A 23281-nucleotide genomic window follows, 5' to 3' on the forward strand; every position below is an offset into this window, starting at 1 on the left:
AGGAAGCTGTAAATGTAGTTAATTGCACAAGCTGCAGTAATTTAGGGAAAAAGGTAATGCTTTTTGTGTAACATATGCAGGTAATAATATTAATTCCTAAAATTTAAGAATCAGATCTTTTCCTGGAATAAACTGTCATTTGAACTATAGAAATATAACAGCTGAAATTTTTCTTCAATAATTTTACCTTTTCTTGAAACAACATGGGGAATATACCCTCTTTAAAATATCCTTAAGAAAGCTCAACACCAATACTTTTTGAATTATTCACAAGAAGATTATTATTACCATTTTTTATGGTCATAATAGGCTTTATTAAGGCTATGCATTCTTCTGATATATCTCTCTAATTTTCAAAATATTTCAATTTCTTCCTTTTTGTTGGATAGATAGATGTATGCATCTGTAGACATTATCTCTAGGATAAGGATTTATTTATTTATTTATTTTTACTTCTGAACATGGATACAGTCAGCATTCTCACTGTGTGATAAGGGAAATCCTAAATAATGTAATGTCCATCTGTTCTTTTTTATATGTGCCACACTACTCTAATTACACTCTCATAAGCAAAGCAAAATCTATGAGGAAGCAACCTCATGCAGAATCTATTGCAATCAAGCTAAAAATCAATGCACTTATAACCACAGCTATGTGTGGCTCTTCCACTTAAGAGCATCTGCCCATTCTATTATCCTAATCATTTGATGATACTTCATCTGACAGTCTTTCAGAGTTACGTATAGCAAAAGCCACAAAGTTGGCTTTACTTCTTAAGAAAACAGATCAAGAGAACAAGCAGGACCATTGGGAACATTTGTTGAAAGTTTAAACAATCTTAATGAGGAGTAAAGTGCAAAGGATGCACTATCATAAGTCGAGAATGCTGTTGATCTATGAACGTTCCTAGAAGAAAGGATGAATTAAATTTTGGAAAATGACATGAAAGGCTAACAAATATGCATTCATTAAAACTTAGTAATTTTTTTAAAAAACTTCATTTCATGCTCAAAAGAAAAACTTTTTTTTTTTTTCATTTTAAAATAAATGTAAAAGAAAGGGAAAAAAAAAAAAAGCCTAACCTAAAACTGTGGAGATTTCTATTGACTTTATTTACCTCTGGGTCAAGCCTTCAACCTGTCCACTGAGTGACAGCAGAAATAATTAAGATAGCACTATGTAGGTATGTCGTCACAAACAGACTGATTATGCATGGATGTTTTGATGTTTCACATAGAAAGATCTTACACATCAGGCCTTCTGACTCAGATGTACATCTTGTTTTGAGGGAACAGATCTGTTTTTCTTCATTAAAAAGATTAACTTTGTGTTGTTTGAGGCATAGGCATATTCTAATCCTGTTATTTCTGGATGTGACTGGAAAAATAAACATTACATTAATCCCCAGACCAACGTAAACAGAGTTGATACAGTAAATTAAATTCTTTAATTAAAGCTATGCCACCCAGCTGCTTGCATAGCACAGGTATATTGTTGTACGTATGTGAAAGTCCAAAGGCAAAATGATTGTTTGGTTACCTGTGCAGTCTTTAGACTGAATAAGTATCACCTTCAAACTTGATACTTATTCTAGTATCTAAATCCTAGTACCTCCTTTCCCAAAAAGATTCTTTACAGGACTGACACTGCAAAAGATATTGCCTGTCAGACACTAAAATGACTCCTCTGCTTTACTCAAGGAAGATTTTCTTGCCAACTCATCAAAAAGTGAGTCTGTAGTACAAGCTCAAGCCTCCTCCCTTTTCTATTTATTAAAGGACTGACATTCGTAATTTTTTTTTTTTTTGCCAAGGAGATCTTACCACCATCACTCACCATTTTCCTTTCTCACTACCTTCCCTGTTGCAGTGAAAGATGAAAAAGAACAAACACAATGTAACCAGTCTGAGCTGAGCAATATTCAGCATAGCCTTGGAAGCACTCTACTCACAGAAGTTAGCAAAAGCTGAGGCGCTGAAAAGTGCTTAAAATTTATTCATCTGCCATCTGCTGCTAATATTTCATGGACAGAGCAGGCACCTCAGACAGTAAGTATTCACCTTCTCTTTTAGAGGTTTTTTGCACAACATGTGGAGGCGGGTGAGGACGGGAATGGAGACAGTTTCCTCTAAAACCAATTTCATACTATATGAAAGAAGAGCTCAGTCCTCTGCTTCAGAGTCACCCACAGTCAATCTCAATCATATGTTGAACCAGTTATTACTGGAATGTGAAGGAGAGATGAGGGAAAGACAGGAAAAAGCATGTTTCTAACTCTTTGTCTCTGCATTTCACTTCACTTCTAGCTCAAGTACTGAACCCTGAAAGGCAAAGTAGTTGGTCTTGAAATAAATAACATAACCATTACCATTTCTACCCTTTCAATTGGCAATAAGGGATAATATTTTCAGAACCACCACAGTGACCTTGCAGCCTCTGTACTTTTTTCAAAAGTGGCAGAAGTTTTTAGGAGCTCAGTTCTCACAGAAAATCAATGGGAGTTATGTGCCTGGCCTACTTTGACGTGTTTGCAAATCCCACCAGGTGCCACACTGCATCTTCAGGCACCTAAATATCTTTGAAATCATGTTGTCAATCATTGCTGAAGATGGAGTTCAGAATTCAAAGTCCACTGAGTGCTTTGAAACTTTCAGTGTAGGATGTACAAGACATCTTTTGAGCTGCCTTTTGTCTTGTTTCAGGAACATAATCCCTTAGCATCCAGTCACACAGAGACAACGAAAATTACTTTCCTGCTGTGCTTGCATCTCTACTCTGTTGATATATAGATATATAGACAGATGATAGATAGATAGATAGATAGATAGATAATTTGCATTGCCTCTCACTGTGATCCTATTTCTGATTTTATCTGTCTGGAGAGATACAATTTGATATTTACTACATAGTTATATCTGTCTCTTGATAATTTCTTTAAATATCAGTTCGAAAAGTGGGTTATTTTATTTTTCATGGAAGACTGAATACTTAGAGGATGACTACGAGTCATGTGTTCAGCTCGCAATGGCATATAAAAATAAAGAAGGGAATTCCCACTCTTCCAATGAACTTGCAAAACAGTTGTCTCCAGTTGCATTCCTACAGTGGCTCTCCTCTGCATTCTCTCAGCTTATCACATGTATTTGTGAGGTTGTACATCTATAACTTTCAGGGCTAGAACACACTAGATCATCTAGTCTGACCCTTTCTTGCAGAGACTCCTATATTTCAACTAGTGACCTTTCAGCTGATGTGTATCTTCCATTAGGTAAACAGATTAGGTGTCCTCTTCTGCAGACATCAAGGAAAACACTTCAATGGTAGTTTATCACTCTTAGCGTTACCAACATGTACCTCATATTCAGTCTGGATTCACTTATCTTCAGCTCGCAGTTATTCATCCTTGTTAAACTTTTCCTACTACATTAAAGGAGCTGCGGTAGGCAGAATCTCTTTTCTCTGAAGGTACTTAGTATCCACAATAAAAAAGTCAATTCCTTTTAAAGAGAAGAATACTTTATCTCTCTTGATGAATGATATCCTTAATTTGTAAATCACTTCAGTGACTTTTTTCTGTTCCTTCTCCACTTTGGACATCATATCAACATGCATGTTCCAGTCGCTTCACTGCCTTGTACAAAGGTGACATGTAGCCATGACCTACATTCCCTGTTGCAAAATTTATAATTTCACAGCTGCAGCAAAAAAAAAAAAAAATTAAAATATCAACCTCAACTTGCGATTCACCCTGTCAGTTTTCAAGCTATTTTGCAGGTGTAAATGTAGATGGCAATATAACACAAAAGGCATTAGGGAATTGAGCCCTGAGGTTAAAGAGACTATATTTTGGCATCACAAGAGAATATAGCTCAGAGTAATGGGATAAAATTAAGCAAGGGAAAATTTACGCAGACTGAAATGAAACACTTCTTAACTGAGCTCTATTAGGTTGTAGAATAATCTTCCATGGGAATTGATGGAAGCCTAGTTACTTCAAACATTTAAAACTAAACTGGAAAAAAAAAAAACAAACACTTGAAGATGTTCTGTAAGGAATTATCCTGCATAGCCAGAGGGAAGGATTAGATGACCTAGTAGGTCATTTCCATCTGTACTTTCTGTGATTTCATTGTGCAAATCCCCACAAACAGGAAATTGTTAGCAAAGTCAAGAGATGCCACTAAACCCTGTCTGTGTCAGAGAAAAAAGAGTGAATAACATCACCTGCTGGTTAACTGTGCAGGAAACCTAATCCAGCATTTCTGCAGGTTAGAAAATATGACCAGTGCTGAAGGCTGTATGCTTAGCTTGTGTCTGAAAGGAAAAGACTACTAATGCAAAAATGTCAGGAAACAGCAGGTGAGCTATGAATACGAACCAGGAGAGGAGGAGGAAAGAAAAAATCAGGATGGGCTTGAGATGCATAATAGTATCATGAGCAAGTTGTTAGTCAGGAATGAATCAGTGAGTAGTTAAGAGATGAAACCTGAAGCTCCAGTAAACCAGCAGGGAAAATTATATATTTTTATAGGCTTTGGCATATGGGCATTGACAATAATACCATATCATATCTAAGATGAGACCAAAGCCCGAGTCTTTGCTGAGCTTTGTACAAATATAAAATAAGACAAGCCATGGCCCCAGCAGAAACACACAAGTGGGGTGTGACAAGAAGGGTCAGAAAGAAGACCCTAGCAATTACAGGCCTGTCAGTCTCACGTCAGTGCCTGGTAAAATCATGGAGAAGATGGTTCTCGAACTTATTGAGGCTCACCTGGGGGACAAAGCAGTCATTGGTCCCAGCCAGCATGGGTTTGTGAAGGGTAGGTCCTGCCTAACTAACCTGATTTCCTTTTATGATAAGATCACCCGTATGATGGACCAAGGGAAACCAGCTGATGTGATTTTTTTGGACTTCAGCAAGGCTTTTGACACGGTTTCCCATAGGATCCTACTGGACAAAATGTCCACCATACAGCTAAATAAAAACATCATACGATGGGTGAGCAATTGGCTAACGGGCAGGGCCCAAAGGGTTATGGTAAATGGGGCTGCGTCAGGCTGGCGGGCGGTCACCAGTGGTGTCCCTCAAGGCTCCATTTTAGGGCCGGTACTTTTCAATATTTTTATAAACGATCTGGATGTAGGAATAGAAGGTATTTTGAGCAAGTTTGCTGATGACACCAAACTTGGAGGAGTTGTGGACTCGAATGAGGGTGGAAAGGCCTTGCAGAGGGATCTGGATAGGTTAGAGAGCTGGGCGATCACCAACCGCATGAAGTTCAATAAGAGCAAGTGCTGGGTCCTCCACCTGGGACGGGGAAACCCTGGCTGCACGTACAGACTGGGCGATGAGACGCTAGAGAGCAGCCTAGAAGAGAGGGATCTGGGGGTCGTGGTTGACAGCAAGTTGAATATGAGCCAGCAGTGTGCCCTGGCGGCCAGGAGGGCCAACCGTGTCCTGGGGTGCATCAAGCACGGCATCGCTAGTAGGTCAAGGGAGGTGATTGTCCCGCTCTACTCTGCGCTGGTGCGGCCTCACCTCGAGTACTGTGTGCAGTTCTGGGCACCACAGTATAAAAAGGACATTAAACTGTTGGAGAGTGTCCAGAGGAGGGCTACAAAGATGGTGAAAGGCCTGGAGGGGAAGACGTACGAGGAACGGCTGAGGTCACTGGGCCTGTTCAGCCTGGAGAAGAGGAGGCTGAGGGGAGACCTCATCACAGTCTACAACTTCCTCGTAAGGGGGTGTCGAGAGGCAGGAGACCTTTTCTCCATTAACACCAGTGACAGGACCCGCGGGAACGGGGTTAAGCTGAGGCAGGGGAAATTTAGGCTCGACATCAGGAGGGGGTTCTTCACAGAGAGGGTGGTTGCACACTGGAACAGGCTCCCCAGGGAAGTGGTCACTGCACCGAGCCTGTCTGAATTTAAGAAGAGATTGGACTGTGCACTTAGTCACATGGTCTGAACTTTTGGGTAGACCTGTGCGGTATCAAGAGTTGGACTTGATGATCCTTAAGGGTCCCTTCCAACTCAGGATATTCTATGATTCTATGATTCTATGAAGTGTATGAGCAGTCTAAGAGAGAAAGCTGTCAAGAGAGCATCAGTAAAATCCTAAAGAAAGATCACAAAATTCTAGGGTCCATAACTTTATCTTTGTGTATGCGTAATGCAACAGGATTTGTTCCTAAATTTGCACTCAACTCATAATGTATTGTGCCCCCTTAATTTTTGCAGCTACAGATTCATTTAAAAGTGTTGATAAAAACAGTGTAAAGCAGTGTTGATAGTAGTATACCCATGTACTAAAACAGTGTTGACAGTACACGCATGTTTTGTCTATTGCTGAGCAAAGTTTGCACAGCATCAAAGCTTTTTCTGCTGAAATGCTGGCTATTTTTCCCTTATTGCGTCTCCCCATCGAGTTGGGAAAAATCTAGGAGGGACACAGCTGGGACAGCTGACCCAAATTTGCTGAAGGGATATTCCATACCATATAATGCCATGCTCAGCAAGAAAACCTGGGGTAAAGGAATAAAGGGCATGGAGTTTTTTTTTCCAAGTGTCCATTGGTCAGAGACTGGCTGGGCATTGGTCTGTTTGCAGGAGGTGGTGAGTGACTGCTGTGGCATCACTCATTTTATTTGTCTCTTTCATTCACTTATTAAACTGTCTTTATCTTGACCCATGCATTTTCTCACTTCAGCTTTTCCAATTTTCTCCTCTGTCCCATTGTGGGACTAAGGAGTGAGCAAGCAACTGTATGGGAGCTTAGCTGCTGGCCAGGTCAACGCACCTTTTATTAGTTATTACCTTTTATTGGGAAGGGAAGGGAAGGGAAGGGAAGGGAAGGGAAGGGAAGGGAAGGGAAGGGAAGGGAAGGGAAGGGAAGGGAAGAACTGAGTCAAACAGGGTTCTATCCTTCAAAACACTACCTTCTACATCTTATAACAGCTGCTCCAAAAAATAGGCCCAGACAATCCAAGTAACACATAGACGTGCACCCCATTTCCTCTCCACTGCATTTTTTACATTTTCCACATACTTTCATAATAAACCAGAATACAAGTTGTCTATAACCTTCCCCCCCCCCCCCCCCCCCCTTTTTTTTTTTCTTTTCTCTGTACATGACCACTTTCCAAATATCTTGGGCTCTCTTGGCCTGACTTCACACCTCCATTTTGCCATTGTAAGCATCCTACATTGAGACAATTGAGACAACCTTTACATCCCACTGGCCCTTGCACAGCTGACACTGGGGTTCCTCTGAAAGCACACACCACCCTCCCATCTGCTGACATCTATTGTGTGACATCTTTCACACTGGGGAACATGAGACACATGGCAGAGCCCATGCTGGGAACAGCATGCTGAAAGCTGTCAGCACTTCAGTTGAATATACTACTGGGAGTGAGCAGTGCGGAGTGGAGTTTCAAACCCTGCTCTTGAGGCACAGCAGTCTTCCTACAAATGTGTATGCCAGCACAGCAAATATGGGATCAGTGTTTGGATCCCTAATGAAAGCAGTCAATCCACTGCAGACGGATTCACCCAAAGTATTTCAGGCAGTCTGCTGTGCATCCACTCCTCTCAATCGGTGTGCATGGCAGGTATAAAATTGTCATAAGGTATATTTTAATTGATCTTTACTTTTCTGGGAGTGTTGAAAGTAGTGTTGCTCCAAAATGTTTCTTCTGAAAATAGCGTCACATTTGGATAACACTATAATACCTTTCTAGCCATGTCAGCAATAAGATAAGGAGTTAGATGAAATAAATACATCATCATACAACAAACTATTTAATTAGTCACATTTGAAAGCAAACAATAAAAAACGTGCAGACAGAACAAAACAAAAAGATAATTAGCCACCAGGTGTCACTAGCTGTTCTCTTACAGTGGAGGGATTACTAACAAGTCTGCAAGGGTAAAGTTGAGCCAAGAAAGTCACAAAATGAAATGCTTTCTTCCCCTCCCTCCCCCTCCCACCCCCCCACCCCCACCTTGTTCAGAATGATCAGAGGAATTTGTCTTCCTGTCTGGATAGTGCGTAATAATAAAGAACACACTGTTGGCATATAAAATTGTTCTATACTGTTCCTACTAAAACATTGCTAACCCCCCCCCCCCCCCCCCGAGTTAAAAAGACTAGCTTTTGAAACAAGGAAAGTACAGTTGATAACAATGCGTCTGTGGTCAACCTATGCAAAAAATCCCTGAGAGCCCTGAAAGTCATATTTGCTCCTGCCTGCCTATCTCCATTCTCTTCTGCCTATGTAGCATCACAAAATCCTTCCTCAAAACTGTGATTAAACACAGACTTTCCTCCCTCCTCTTCCTGAGACATGATCTCACTGGATGACAAGATAGCAGGAATAATCTCGTTAGCCTGGTTCTGTGGCAGTCACAAGATAATATTTTCAATTTTTACATCTGAGATCAAGTTTTACTTTCTTTTTTTCATGATTGTAATGTGAGTTTGCATGGTTGTTATTGTGACATCATTACAATGTACCTCAAGGTTTGTAACTTTAACCCCACTGAGAATTCTCCTATTCAGGAGGCAAAGATTTAATTTGGTAGCTAGCAAGGCATCATCTCTTCCCTCCTCTGCTAACATTGCCTGTCAAGAAACATGTGACACCATATCATTTGTCACAGATGCATCTACACCACTGGATGTGCACCCACCATAACCTAGCTCACCGATTTAGATAGAGATTGCAATGGTCCTTAATAAGGGCTCAGACGAAAATCTTTGCTCTATTGCAAGCATACCTGCACAATAAAATATGAGTCAGATCATGCTTTTTGGTCTGGGGTGAAAGGGTCTGCACATCAAGACCTTGACTTGTTTTACCTTTGCTAAGGAGAACAGATCAAGGAGGTACATACCTGGATTTGACACTCATAAAGCATCTGTAAAAGAGGGGCAGAGCCTTGGATTTCTTGAACACGTGTCCAGCTGATCAGGCCTTACATTGTTAAAAAAAACATATTCTTCCTAACTGTCATTTGCATTTTTTGGTGCCCTTGTTTTTCATTAGGGAAATAATGAATTTGTCTGACAGTTTGGGATCTTTAATCCAGCTAGCACTGTTTTGGTGTTCAAAAGGTATGTATAATAGGCTGTGTGGGAAACTGGCCTGGGTGAGATACATCTGTATCTGAATTTCCCTATGTGTAAGCTGGGGGAAAAGGCACTGACTACCCTTGCAAAGGGGTTCTAGGATTTACTATCAAAAATGCAGCACAAGGCCCTTTTTTTTAAAAAAAACATTATTATTTGAATTAACGCAGCAATAACTAGAAGGCAAGAACATCAATGACAGCTAAGCAGAGTTTTAGTTAGGATATGGTGTGAAGATCCAGGCTGACATTTTCTGTGCTTTATAAGCTCATTTATTACCTATGCTATTTCTTGTGAGAACCAAAGCAAAGTGGGAAAGGAGTTTGCAGCAATCAAACTTGAAGAAAAAGACTGCTCATGAACATCATGAAATTTTAAGAATGTTGATACAAGAAGAAGCAGTGAAGCTCTAGACTGTTGGGACTGTGAGAAAGGGATCATTAGAAGACAGTCTACAAACAAACTGTGAGTACATGAAAACATCAAGTTCTGCATAATATAGTTTTATTTCCACTAAAAAATAAACTCAGATCTGACCATAATATCAGAATTACATTTTATAAGCTCACATTGTAAGCAAAGCATAAGACTGAAAGAGGGAGATGTCTTCTTTCACTCATTTTCTCTCTGCAATTTATGAATTGAGTTTTTGAGACACTATTATCACCTCAATAATAATACTGTGACATTTGAGGCTTTCACAAAAATTTAGAGGTCTTGTTTACTTCCACACCGGGATAACAAACTTTCTAAAAGCCTCAATTTCTCCTTGAGGCTGGGCATGAAAACTTTAAAAGAGAGGGTCCTGTTTCTCTCTCAGTATGCAGGCTAGAACCCTCTGATCTGATATATCCCATCCACGGGGAGCATTGGGAGAGTCTGGTGAAAGCTTCTTGATGCCTGTGCTCAGCATGATCCTTCATGGGGATTTGGAGACATATCTTCCTCTCTAGCCTGAATAGCTCTGGACAGATTTTCATAAAATGGTTTGAAGTGTGACTGTGCCAGACCTTTGTGTCTAACAATTATGTTTGTTTAAGCAAGACCTCAGAGTTTGTGACAATGGAATTATCTATTTTTCAGGACAATTAACACAATGTTTTTGTACTAGCTGAAGGTCAGAGGATTAATGTGGTTTTATCTACAGTGCATTTTTAAAAGGTAATTAAGAATTGTTCAGTGCATTCTGTACTAAAGACTGAGAACATTTCATATTAAATGACTCTTGCTCCTCTGCAGCAGCAGAAAGAGATGGAGAGAGAGGAATGGAGGAAGAAAGGCACTGAGAAAAGTGAGCTGGCATGCAAATAAACAAATACATCACGCAGATGCAGCTAATGGAGAGCAATAAAAAAATCCACTCTGGTAACACTAGAAAGAAAATCATCTCCTGGACAAAAGGGCTAATCTAAAACACTAATCAGCAAAAATATTCAGCATTTGCAGGGGAGTGATGGAGCATTCCTTGTTACAGGAAGAGAGATGGAGAGGAATAGACGGAAGTGCTGCTCTGAGAGAATTATTTTGGAGATGTTTGTACCACTCACTGCTTATGGAGCATGTCCTCCTTTCTCTCATTTGCACCTGACAATCTGTACACGCCACCATAGGGAAAGCCTTCCTAATGGGCCCCCAGTCAGAAGTGAGTCTTCTGAGAGGCTGTGCATGAAGGTGAGAAGCCGAAGTGGGACTGGGCACCAGGAGGGCAGCTCCTGGCAGCAGGAACTGCCTGCTAGTACAAGGGACAAGTATGGTGGTGGCGAGGAGGCAGCATCCTCCTCAGCTTAGGGGATTTCAGTGACTGAGGGGAGCAAAACAAGACACAAAACCAGAGACATTCAGAGCTAATACAAGGATCTGAAAACCAGGGCAAGGAGTTTATTTTTAATGCAGTAGCCAATGCATAGCCCTTTAATGGGAAACAGTAAGAATATGGAAAGCTGTTCCTATACTCTTGCTTTTGGATGCTTATCTATGCTGCTGATTAAATGCTCCGAGGTTCATTTTTTGTGTCTGCCCAAAGCGCATAAATACTATCAGACGCTGAGGCACCTCCTTTCAAAACTGGGCCATGCACTACTATTCTGTTGATCAAATGTGGCAATTATTTCAGGCTTAAAACCTTTTAGGGATAACAATAGGTGCTGCCAATCAAAGCTAGAAAGTACACGCATTCAAAGAGCAAGCTGAATGAGGAATAACAGCAACATGTGTAGCAAGAATATATTATGGATTACAATCCTCTTACACAAAGGCTAGTAAACTCTTCAAAATGCAGCAACCTACGGGGCTAATAAAAGGGACAGAAATGTGTGGATGTCTCGGTTTGTCTAATTTGTGTCTTTCTAGCATTGGTAGAATGACTCACTGGATTTAGCAACAGCTTGTGAAGATGAACATATTAATAACTTTATGCTGCAGCTCTGGCATAAAATGTAATCTTTTAAAATTCCATATTCTCAAAAGAAATACAAGCTTAGAACCAGAATAAAGTTAGAAAACATATTTAAATTGTCATCTTATTTTCTTTTTAAATCTGTGTTATACACTTAAATATGCAACTTGGGAAAGACTATTCCCTTCCATTGTTATCCCTCCCCAGTGTGCCACTCCCTACCATTGAAGCATACTTAAATATGTGGCTGCCAATACAGTGCCCCAAAGTATTCTGTGTCATTCTGTGTATTTTGATATTGTATCAAGCATAAATTAACATTTTTTCTTCTCATCCTGTAAACACTTAAACAGGGAAGCTTATGTAGACCATGTATTATTAAAGGGCAAAGAAAGCAGATGCATATTCATATTTGCATATGTAATCCACAGTGTTAGTAAACAATAGGTTATATATCATTTTGGCTTTTGATAGAATTTGATAAAATTTGACAGATTTGAATAATTAGATAACAGAGCACAAGGCTTACCTTGAGAACATAGTAAGTGTAGCCCTGAATCTTTCAATTCTAATTTAAACCTTACTTCAGGGCTTTAGGCATTACTCTAGCCTACAGAAAGGCTTATTTGAGTACTTGATGACCTGCAGAAGATTATACAGAAAGTCTCTGACAAAGCAGCAAGTAGAACCAGTGTATTTAGGTATTAAAATGATGACCTAAACCAGTAGACTGACCCTTTTGTTTCTCCTTGATTTTAATGAGACTTGATTTTAATGAGACAGTTTCACAGGCTGTGACACTTACAGGAGATGTTTGCATTTGTACATTAGACCTACTTGTAAATTTATTGAAATATCAGGAAAGAAAATTTACAACAATCTTAATGTAGACAAGAACCAAATGCTAATTTCTAGTTTGATTGAAAAACACATATTTTAATGTTAAATAGCATAAAACACAACGGGTTAGTGTAAGGACATCACTAATTTTAATTTTAATTTAAAAAAATATATATTCTGAGTGTGGAGAAAGTCTTAGAAAAATAATCGCCTATTTTTTATCACAATAAGGGATTTAATATGTAGATGTTATTTATTACTATGTTACTATTTTTTAAAGTGAGACGAATTTGTGAAAAAAAACATGCAAAGTTTTATGTACTCCATACAGTCTTCCATGTATGCACTCTTTGAAACTGCTTATGCTTTTAATTGAATTTTTTTTTTGCATGACAGAAAGCAGTTTGCAATGTTTTTTGTAAGAATCCTAAGCTCATAGAACTGATAATAATGTGTATTATTTATATATACATATATAGAATATGCATAAAATACAGTATATATTATATATAATGTAAATACAGTTTATATGTATTTAAAACAGACTGTGATATAAATGTATATATCTCCAGCTTGAATTCTTAATTGATAATGAATTTTATGCACCCCTATCTCAAATGCTTAAAGCCTGAAAGTGCTTACACTAAACAGTCAGATATCTATTGCAGAGAAAGGCAGACTTCATTTTCTTACCTGCTTTTTTAATTTCAGGGACAGCTGTCTTCTCATGAGCTTTCTCTTTTTTTCCTTCTTTTTCTGAGATTTAATTAAAGAAAGTCATTTGATATGCTATAACTCTGAATCATACACTCAAATATGCATTCAGCCAAGCCCTGATGGGCACATGTTGAAAAAAGTGACTTATTTGGGAGTTTAGTTCAGATTATTCCCTTATAGCACTCGCACCCAACTAGCCACAGAGCAATCAGCTGAAAATGAAAATTAATCAGCATGCATCAACTATGAATGATTTGGACCCTAAATAATTCATCAAAAGCTAGGCAAAAATCATCAGTGCATGAACATGGTACCTTTTAGCTTTAGCTCTAGTAGCAATGAAATCATTAATAAATAATAAATGACACAAATATTTTCCCATGAAAGCAAACCCTTAGTGGATTTTTGATGCTTCATGGGAATGAATGGTCCAAAATGTTATTTAGATGCATATCAAAGCTTTGCAGTTTGATCACTGTAAGTTTTGGGTATGATTCTTAAAAAAAAAAAAAAAAAGGCATCAAAAAAACGACCCTTAGAAAGTGGCACACAGTGAACCAAGTGATACGTTGCTATGCCCGTGAGTTTTGTGTTTGGTAATATCACCATGTTCTGCTATTTATAGGGACCTCGCTAAATTGTCTGACAAGCAGATAGCTGGCCACCAGACAGTATTGTGTTACTAGTCAGAAAAATTGTTCAGAAAATATCAGCCACTAAACACATCAGACATCAGGTACAGAAGAAACAGTAACATGCAAATTATGATTAAGGAACTAAGAGAAGGACAATATAGAGACAGAAGCATGGGACTACAAACAAACAAGCAAAACCAAACAAAACCAAACAAACAACAATAGGCTTTGAGTCAAAAATTGGAATAAGACCAATAAGAAATGTTCCCAAACCATACCTTTCTTCTTAGTTTCAGTAACAGACCTCCTTATATCAGTCCTTTTCTTTTCATCCTTTCTTTCTAAAGAAGGAAAGAGAAGTTCAACTATTTTCACGTATATGTACGCATGTCTGTATATATATATAAATAATATATTATTAATAATATATTAATATAATATTAATATATAATATACATTAATATTAATATATAATATTAATTATTAATAATATAGAATAATATATTAAAAAATTCTCATCAACAAAAAGGCAAATTTGTCATCTTCAGATTGTGCTGCATGGCTTTGGGTGTTGAGAAAGGTAATGTAACTATAAGAGTATGGTTTTTTTTTTTTGGTGATGCTTTATTATGGATTTATGTGGATAAAAACAAACAACAACAACGACAAAAAAAACAGGTTTTATTACTGTACAAAATGTCACAAACACGGGAGCACAAGCCTTCAAGCAAAAATCTTTTCTTTGCTTGAAAATTATTTTGGGTATAGGAGTGTTTCCAGAAGCCAGCAGATCCTAGAAGTAATTATGCTATTATCGCTTGCATATACTAACATGAAGATAAAAGAAAAGTGAAGAAACTTACTTTTCACTTCCTTAGTTACCACAATAGACTTCTCTTCTGCATGAAAAAATATATACAGAGAATTAAAAAAAAAAAAAGTACTGCACAACATACTTCCTAAACCAAAACAAAAGATATGTATGCTTGATGTAAAAAATCATATTTTTATAGAGTACATGAATTCCACAGTCTGTCCATGGTGGTTTCATAAAAAAGTTATTTTGCTTTTGGCTTCAGGCTCCATATTCCTTCCTTCCATGAACATGCTTTGTGATATGCAAGTTTCTTAACCACACGTAGTGTCAGAAGATTCTTGTGTATATATTAAAAGTGTATCTTAATATTCTTGTTGTTTAGCTCTTGGGTTCCCTAGTGAGAGTCTCTCTCTCTCTCTCTCTCTCTCTCTCTCTCTTTTTGAGAAGCTGTTCATAAACTCTTGCTAGAGAACATGGCCATCTCCTCAAGATTGAAGACTCTTCAACATTAGATTACACATAAACTGTTTCACAGCTCCATTTTCCTGTGCTACCTATGACTTTTATGACTTTTCAGTGTTTCATTTCTACATGTAATCAACATACTTCCATCTTTCCACTAACTTCTACTCCTAATAGCTAGAGACTGAAGTGCTGCTAGTATTTCTGTGATCTCTCTTTTTTATCTATCTATCTATCTATCTATCTATCTATCTATCTATCTATCTATCTATTTATTTATTTTGAGAGCCTCTGTTCTGGTAAAGCTGTTGACTACTCCATTCTTCCAGTTAGATTAATTGCTTTCGCTTCCATACATTTCTGGTGCCAGGTGATGCACAGGATGCCCAAGGTCCTTACAAACAAAAAGATTCTTTTTAATCAGAAACTATTTTGGCCTTTGTGCACCATGTCACAAGCTTCTGGTGCCCACATAAAATATGCTCCAAATATCACAGCAAGGTTCAGAGACATATCTGTCCTGAGAGCCGTGAACTGAGACATGGTGCTTTGAGTAGTGGAGCTTTGCATTGAGGACATATGGAAGGTAGCAGGAATTTTTACTGCAATTAACTTAAAGTACAAAGATAATATATCCCTGGCTGCAGAGGTTTTATTGCTAAGTCTGTCCACCAATTAATTCCACTGACATAATTTTCTAACATCAGAGTCTTGAGTTGAAATATTTAGTTCCCAGGGGGCCTAGAGACATCTGTATTTGTTATGAAATTTCTAGAGGATGATTACAGAGAAATATAAAAGGACTGTGGCCCCTATTTGCTGTTAGTGCTGCCCAATCCGATGTATGCAATCTTGGTCAAGTCTCAGGAAAAACAGTCACAAGGCTTCCATCCAAATCTCAGTTGCATCTAGCCCCATTTGATGCACCTACTGTACAGAAGTACACCTACTACTGAAAGACGTTTATGTAAATGAGATGATAAACTTGATAAATGGGTATTATGGGAAGAGTCATTTGTGATTTAAGGAAGCAGTTCCATTTCTTGAATAAATTTATTTCCTGTAACCTGAGTAGTTCACATTTAGATTGTGGCATATTTAAGTGTATATTTAACACCAGAAAAATTGTCATTTCTGAAACAGTAAATGCAGTGGTTTTCCTTCCGATATGTACATAGCTAAATTAAGAGGTAGAGCAAATAAATAAATAGGAGATTAGACAGGTCTTTTGCATTGTAAAACTATGAACCCCATCTGTTAATTGAAGGTACTTTTTTTTTTTTTTTTTTTAACTAGGAGCAGTAGCAGGACTATAAATCTCCATGGATCAGCTGCATAAAGAGGGATCATAATATGCATGAACAGTAGGTTACACAAGGAAACACAAGGTGTTTTTGATGATTCAGGGATAGCTACAAGATGGAATTCAAATGCCATTGACTATTGAAAAAAATATTGTTGTAGTTGTTGTTACTTTTAGTTGATAATGCAAGTAATGATGTATACTTTTTTTTTTCTTTTCTTTTTTTTATCTTTTTCCCCACCAGGAACTCTAGTCTAAAACCATGTCTTAATGCACAGGGTATAAGGGATATACAAATAAAAAGACTTCACCTTCAAAAACCTGTAATACCTTTACAAGAATGAAATAGGGGTATTAGCAGATGGTGGAGTATAAAGTAACAGACTCAGTCAGTAAGTCAAGCAATAGATGTTGCATTTAGTCAACTTATTTTGTAGACTGTCAAAAGTGTTTTGTTTAGATCAAGGAGGAAACTAAGGACTATGAAAAGGTTAAGTTAAAGCAGTGATGTGCTACAAAATGTGAAATTCTTTTTTTTTATTTGTTTGTTTTTGTTTTGTTTTTTTTTGACTGGGAAAAGAGTAAAACAAACAAATGCATATAGTTTTCCTAAGAAATGACTGGAGAAAAGTGACCAGCCCTAAAGCAAAGAAGCATGTGAGATAGAATTATTTATTTCTCAGTAAGTGATGAGGGCCTGAGGACATTGTTTAAAATCCAAGTGAGATTCAAAAGAGCCCAGGAAAGAGGTGATTCAAACCAAATTACCTTTAACAGTTTTGTCAATGTCTTTTGCCTCGTGGGACGTCAACTAATGCTTAGCCAACATTGGGAGGGGAGATAACAAAAACACGCTAACAACGCACCACTTGAAAGCAGACATGGCAAGACCAGTGTCTTACTGTGGCAGCACTGAGGGGAATCTAAATTTAGGGATACATGTGAGTTGCTAGGCATAGTGTCATGGGAATGCTGCCCAGGGAGTTGAAGATGGTGGTGCTGTGAGATTTTCCTCTCCATATCATTCCAGATGCTCCATGTACTTACGGGGACACTGACTCTGGAAGTACTTGTCAGCGCATCCCACCCGCTCTCAGAAGAAGAGGTAAGGAGGGTAGTAAAATGCAGCCACAGATACCTTCTTGTGGAGAGCTTTGGGAATAACAAAAACTAACTAGTGGGGCTGTATGCCAGACATTTGGAGATGTTTTTGTTCAAATAAGCCTTCTAAAGTTCAGACGTATACAAGGTTTATCTGTATTTATCTAAAACCTTGTTGTCAGGAAATCTTGGGAGAAAAGCTCTTGTGAGAAGCTTTTGATATTGCCTGGCTTTGTGAAATACTACAACAGTTTTTCTTGACTGCTAATTCTGGTCCTGGCAGAAACAAGGAATAGCAGTGGTATGTGTGTACTCACACACATATAAAACAGATCAAAGTGAGTTGATTTACCTTCTTCAGTGATACTGTGTTTCAGACTGGTTGCAACAGGTAAAACTTCATTCAATTTTTCTGCAAACATTAAGTTGTCATAATTTCAAATCACCGTTCAAAAAAAAAAAAGCTGTATTTTTATTTCCTATTAGTTTTCAGGAGATTAAAGTTGTTCTTCCTTTGTTTTAATTGGTGACTGTCTCTGCTGAACTCAGTGAAAGCTTTATTCTTGATTTCATTACATTTACACTTTTGATGAGATTTCTTTCCCCTCTGCATTTTGCTTTGGGCGGAGAATATCAATGACTGGTCATTGACTTTTGATATTAGTGTCACTCGTTTTCACACAGGACCCTTTTATTAACCATAATACTTAAAAGAAGAATGCAAGGAAATATTTCTGCTTGGTTCAGGATGTCAAAGAAACTAAAAAATATTTCAACTACATCTAAATTTCTAGTCAAAATTGACTTCAGATATTTCTGAAAAATCCCTTACTTGAGTAAGAGTGTCCTTGTTGGCCCAATTATTTTCTCTGTGAGAAACAATTTTGTCTTGTCTCATCCGTACTACTGAAAAGTCAATAAAGAGCAAAGAATCTTAAATCATATTAATCTAGCTGTCTTAGAATTAATTCTTCTCACACGCAAACTCACATACATACACACACTTGCACATTCTTCCTAAATTATAGGTGTGTACTTCGGTCAAAATTATGTAAATTTTCAGCAAAGTTCTGTTTTAAACTTTGCATTTCAGCAGATTAACACAATACAATTTATTGTCTTACTGAGCAAATGAAAGACTAATTGGACACACAGGTCATTGGAGATATAGCACACCATGATGTCCTAGGCAGTCTCTAAAGCCTGATTTTGCTTATTGAAACCATTTCACTGTTTTTAAAACCTAATCTGAAATAGTATTTGGCAGCTTAGAAGATTCCTTCATGGAGATATTTTCAAGTTCTGCAGAAAGTATGCAACAGCAATATCATGCTTGAGATTCATGGTGCTTTCATGTGACCTTCATAAGTATTTCTCATTTCTTTCTGGAATGATTACAGGCTCCATTTTCATAGCTCTGTTGAATTAAGCACCAAAACTGTTTGCTAATAGCAGGGGTCCGTATGTTGCCCTCGCTAAACAACACAGTAGGGAGCAAAGGAGTACAAATACCAGGGAAACGAAGCCAGAAAATGCATGCTAATGGAAAAAAGAGTTGGCATGCCAACCTCCATGACATGACCAGCAGAAGGAAATCCATTGCATAACAGCTAATGGCAAATATGATGCAAATATGATTGTGATGAAGAATTAAATTCCCAGGGGAACACTGACACCTTATGGTACTACCTTCCTTTGCAAGATTCAAACTAATGGAGGTAAGGCAGCAGGGTTAGCCTTCTCTGTACTTGTTAACATTCTTACTAGGCAACATGAATCGACAGCAGCACCAATTGTGTCACCTGTGCTGGGAAGGGTTTTGATCATGCCTTTTATGGTTCATGCTTTTGAGCAGGAATGTCTGAGGTTTAGGAAGAAGAGGTGACCAGGCAATATATGACCTCTTCTTCAGGGATTTGCCTCATGGAATTTCAGCATTTGAAAGAGCAGAGAATCTTAATCCATGTAAGTATTCTCCGTTTGCAGGTTCATCATATGCAAAAGGTTATTGCTTACCTGTAGTACATAATAAAAATAAAAACAAACAAACAAAAAAACTCAAACTTAAATTATATTCAAAGTTATTTGTTTTTGTTTTATTGGGAAGATTTTGGTAAATGCTTATTTTAAACTTCATAAAACAATATAGTAAATTGGATAAATAATAATAAAAATGAGAGAGTATAGTAATATATCTATTCTAAATATATGTAGCTTTATACTTTAATTCACTTTCAACATTCTGCTAAGCACTTTTTAGTGACTGTTTAATTTTTCTGTCTTATGCTAGAATAAAAGAGCCTCATGTTATTAAGTAAAATGTCAAGCACTTTCTGAAACAGTGTGGAGTTAGGCTTTTTTCATCATAGCTAAATCATTAGAGTTTACTTCTTAAATGTCTAATCTAAATCATTAAATAAATCACTTTGAAATCTTGCGTAGATGATTTCATAGCTTTTACTGTATTCAGTACAGACTCATGGAAATGTCTGGCCCACATTTCTCCAAATAAACAAAAAAACAAATCAACCAAACCAACCAACCAACCAACCAAAACCCAACCAAACTTGCTTTCATGCTATGTACAGAGTACCCTGTTAAAGATATCCTAATGGTTTGTTTGTTTGTTTGTTTTCTTAGCAGGTTAGTTTAAAAACTAGCCCCCTGTATTATATTTCTCACATAAACATTTTTCTTATTTATTTACCTTTGGATTAAAATTTATCAGACAATGAATTTTCATCCACAAATAATGTCAGCATTATTAAAAATGTTCTAGACAGGAGAAAAATTCAAAATTCTACATATTTTCAAGGTTTCTAGTGTATCTTTCATTTATTTTTTTTTAAAGGGTAATTGATTTTATAACATAAAAACCCAGACATTTTATAGAACAATCTGTGTACAGAAGAGAAGGTCATTGACAGACGGTACAGAGGCAGATTGATTTGTACAAGATTTATACACTTCTATACATCAAGGAAGCTTTGACAAAATGTGTATTGGCTTTAGTAATTTAGATACTCTTGGTTATATCCCCTAATGTTATATTCATGAACTGAGATATAGACTAGAATTTCTTCCTAAGATAGTCAGATAGTGTACATTCTACACAGCATCAAAGTTAGATGCAGATTTATGTTTCAATGAGAATTTAGCCTCCACAGGAATTGTGGAGGAAGTTAAAGATACGTATCCCACAGTAATTCAATTTACTGCATTCTGCAAAACTGTAATTGGAGAATTCAAACAGTGATCTTTTTTTTTTTTTCCATCACAAAACCTCCACAGATGTTTCAGATATGTTTCCCTTTTTTTCTTCATTTAATATCAGAAATAATAGCAATATGGAAAAGAACAGGCTGTCAAAGGAGGGAGATATTTCAAAAGCCATCATGATCCATTAGCAGATCAGAACAATTATGTTGATCACTATTCTGTAATAAATGTTCTCCCACTCAAAGATACAAGCACAGATTTTTAGCACAATACAACCTGGAAGATCATAGTCAGATATGATGCTGTTTATTTACTTTTTATTTATTTATTTACTCATTTACTTATTTATTTAGCTTTTTTTGGTGGTACACAATGCTCTTCAACGTACTTTTGTGTTACAAAACATGCTGTCTGAGTTCATAGGTAACATGCATTAAGATGCCTCCCACTGAGAGAAGGATTTAGATACAGGCTTCTCACAAAGATACTCTGATCTCATGGAAAAGCAAAGGAATGCTATTATGTAACAATTAATATGATGTTTTACCAATAACTAACTACATTTCTGAGCTTAGTTTTTACATTTCTAGTCTAACTGCAGCATCTTCTTTAGAGATTGCCCAGCCATGCCTGAGAACACAGCAGGGGAGGACTGTCAGAAAGGGAAATTATTTCTCAGGCAAATGGGGAAATGGAGGAAGCTAAAACCTGTGTGAATTGAGAAAAAAAGTCAAGACCTGAGAGAGCAGACACACAGAAAACCAATATTTTCTGCAGAGCCGCACTAGGGTGTCAGTGGGTAACAAAACACAAGAAAGCAAGAGTTAAAAGAGTTAAAAGAAGACAACAATCAAGGAAGATGCCTATTGCAGACAAAAATTCACAGAGCCATGGAAAACAGGCAAAATCAAATTACAGCCAGCACCAGCATCCTACCTAGATGGCAGTGTCACAGTGTCAGCCAATATGAGAGTCCTACTTCCAGAAGATATAATAAAGGATGTAAAATGAGTTATTTTACTTCATGGTTGGGCAAACAAGGTTTTGCTTGGAACACAAGTAGAAGTAAGAATCAGTGTCTTCCTCTTCACAAATTTCCTTTCCTTATTTCCCTTGATTGTTGTTACTGGATCTTTTTGTTGTGGTTGTTTTGGTTTGATTTATTTTGGTTAGATTTGTTTGGGTTTGGTTTGGTTATTCTTTTCTGTTTGTAGCCTAAAGCTTCAAACTCTTCATTGAACTTTGAGTGTAAGATCTGAAGACAGCAAGGTTTTTTTTTTTTTTTTTTTTTTTTTTGAAAAGGGCCAAACCACCATGAAATGGAACAGAAATGATTTTTTCCCCTTTTCCCTTCTGGTTAAATGAGCACAAAGCATGTTGACTTCCTAACAGGAGAAATCTGAGAAGTTCAGTTCATATGCATGCGTTTCAATGCACTTTATTGCATACTACACAAAACAGGATACAGGTTAAGATTATCTTACATAGTCACTGTCTACAAAAGACTTACAATGGAGGCAAAGGAAGAGAGAATGACAGTGACAAGCAGAGAAAGGTTGATATTTAAAACATAACAACAATGTGCTGATTTTCTAAGACCTTATGAATTCAGCAGAGAATGATTTCTACTGGGTATTGGATACTATCCAGGAAAAGCTTTCTATCTGAAAGTATAAAACACTTAAAATTATTAGACATATGCTACTGCCACTACTTTCACATTATCAGAAAACAAAAACGGTCCAAGATTACCTAAGAAGTCAGTGGCAAAACAGGGCAGTAGTTAAAAAAAAAAAAAAGTATTTTCAGCTTTTACCATCTGCATGGTTTTGTATCTAATCTCTGAATGCCACTGAGCTGGAATGCCTAAGGTCTAAATAGATTGGTTTCATGATTTTTCTCTGTGACAACCATTCTGTTACTTCCTAAAGTTTTACTTTTTATTCAGGGTTGGTTACTTTTATCGAAGGCCAGGCCACTTTCTTCCATAAAGTACATTTCTCAATCAATGAATGCTTGTACCTGTTCACTGTCCTTAGAATTTATAATACTATCTTTGTATTTACAATAAAACCAGTATTTTGTTTCAACCTGTCCCTTCTCCTGCTCAGTAATAGCAATGTACTACTCATAAAGGTATGCAAACATTATGAAGACACAGATAGATGTCTCTTCAGCTATTCCAGGGATTTAAATTTCTCTGACTACTTCTCTTTCTCCCTTCTGATATTATGCCAGCTAGTCTCATAATTAATTATTTTCCCAAGGGCTGAAATAAAGCTCCAGAGTTTAAGTTTCCTAAAGCCTTTATATATGTAAATATATATATGCTTGCTTTTCGTATTTGGAAACCACACAATAGTGCAATATAACAGCTTTTCACAACAGCAGTTCACAGTAATTCTTCCTTCTTCCTTTCCTTCAGAACTCTTGCATGAGTGGTGTTGCATCCTAGTGACTGGTCTTGAGCCTTAAAAAGTATTTAGTTGTATGTTTCTGAGTGCATAATCTGTCCCACAATTTGTTTGCCAAATGGGTGTTTGCCTAATTTACATTCACAATTACCTCAATTGCATGCATAAATGAGCTAATGAAACCCACAAATGCGTAACTGGTCATAAATAGTCATTTCTGTGTGCAATTGCAGTAATTGCAT

The 23281-nt window shown here is 37.2% G+C and overlaps 1 protein-coding gene across 3 annotated transcripts in view; it reads right to left on the reverse strand.

The window, feature by feature from the left end:
* TRDN (triadin) overlaps positions 1 to 23281 on the reverse strand; it is a 245164-nt gene that overhangs the window by 112003 nt on the left and 109880 nt on the right. For all 3 annotated transcript variants that reach the window (XM_083830645.1, XM_083830644.1, XM_083830643.1), the window contains 3 exons: positions 14587 to 14622; positions 14002 to 14064; positions 13065 to 13127 (listed from right to left, as the gene is read on the reverse strand). In XM_083830645.1, coding sequence (XP_083686771.1) covers positions 13065 to 13127; positions 14002 to 14064; positions 14587 to 14622 — 162 coding nt within the window. The remainder of the gene's footprint in view (positions 1 to 13064; positions 13128 to 14001; positions 14065 to 14586; positions 14623 to 23281) is intronic.

Source organism: Anser anser, assembly GCF_964211835.1.
Source record: "Anser anser genome assembly, chromosome: 3".
NCBI classification, from domain to species: domain Eukaryota; kingdom Metazoa; phylum Chordata; class Aves; order Anseriformes; family Anatidae; genus Anser; species Anser anser.